Genomic DNA, 1263 nt, shown 5'->3' with positions numbered 1-1263 from the left:
CAGGCAGTGTGGGACAGGTAAAACCAGGGCAGGTAAAACCAGAAGAGAAGCTAAAGCTGTCCCACATAGGCTGAGGTGGCCTCAAAGCCCGGGCTGGGACCCAGCTCCAGCCTGGGGACAGTGGCACCCCTGGGCTGGACTTTTGGGGGCCAGTGATGGGTCCTGAACCTCCTGGGTGAGCATTCCTGGGGCCAGACATGGTTCTGGGGAGGTGCAGCCTCCGTCTGTGGGCAGCAGCGAGTCCCAGGATACACAAACATCTCATCCCAGCTTTTCCAGTGGGACATGTCCCTTGAGCCCTGCCCAGGACTGTGTCACAGGTAGGTGATCTCGATGACATTGGGCTCAGCACTCCCATGGGGAAGGTGATGGTTGCAAGAGCAGTGGCAGGTCACTCCAGCCAAGTCCATACCGGGCAGATCCTGGCCCAGCAGCTTCCCGTGGGAATCCAGCTGCCTCCAGTCCGTAAGGAGCACGCTGTCCATGTGCTGGGGCATGGGCTCATGGTACAGCGTGATCTGCACCGTGCGCAACTGGGGGCCATAGTGCACCACCAGGATGATGAACACAGCCAGCAGCACAAAGACCACGACGATCACCGAGATCATGGGCAGCGCATCCGATTTCTTGGTCACACTCTTGATGATGGAGACGGGAGTGAAGGCAGCCACGTCCTGGGGCTGGGGCTGTCTCAGCTGGCTGCCGGGCACTGAGGCGTTCATGGCTCAGCAGGGTCACCTGGCACAGGGACACAGGGGGTGACCACCGAGCAGAGCCCGTCCCTGTCCTCACCTCCTGCCCTTGAGCCCACGGCTCCTGCCTGCCCTTGCAGCTGCCAGGGAATGGGATGATCCCGTCAGTGTCCCCTCCCTCGGGCTGGCAGCACAGGAGAAATTTTGGTGGTGAAGTCTGGGGCTTGTGGGATGAGGCAATGCCCTGCATCCCCTTGTCCTGGGTGCCTTTGGACACTACACCTGGCTCTTGTGGGGAGCCCTCTGCCCTCCCCTCTCCGCCCCTAGCCCCACGGCGCTGATCCAGGACCAAACCCCACGGGGACTTCCCAGGGAGACCCAAGTTCGTCAGTCGTCCCTCGCCAGAGACAAGATGCCGTGGGAGGCAGCACGGTAGGAGCAGGGGGCAATGGGAAAGGAAGGAAGGAGAGCCCTCCCAGCCCCACGGGGTACCTGGGCGTCCCTGCTGCCTGGGAACCATCGTCTCCGGCGGCGGGGTTGGGAAGCTGCCGGCGGGGCGAGCAGGACGAGC

The 1263-nt window shown here is 62.8% G+C and overlaps 1 protein-coding gene across 1 annotated transcript; it reads right to left on the bottom strand.

Moving 5' to 3' along the window:
* Positions 1-296: 296 nt before the first annotated feature.
* Positions 297-1263, bottom strand: SMIM33 (small integral membrane protein 33). Its single transcript, XM_083871985.1, has 2 exons — positions 1185-1263; positions 297-738 (listed from the first exon to the last, which is right to left on the bottom strand). Exon 2 carries the CDS (start codon positions 720-722, stop codon positions 315-317), a length of 408 nt encoding a protein of 135 aa, XP_083728111.1. The 5' UTR covers positions 723-738; positions 1185-1263; the 3' UTR covers positions 297-314.

Source organism: Zosterops lateralis (genome assembly GCF_965231275.1).
Source record: "Zosterops lateralis genome assembly, chromosome: 14".
In the NCBI taxonomy this organism is placed as follows: domain Eukaryota; kingdom Metazoa; phylum Chordata; class Aves; order Passeriformes; family Zosteropidae; genus Zosterops; species Zosterops lateralis.
The sequence above is the reverse complement of the archived record's forward strand: the minus strand, read 5'-3'. Positions and strand labels throughout refer to the sequence as shown.

Excerpts from the sequence above, each read along its gene's own strand:
- SMIM33 (XM_083871985.1), bottom strand. The coding sequence starts at position 722 with ATGAACGCCTCAGTGCCCGGCAGCCAGCTGAGACAGCCCCAGCCCCAG.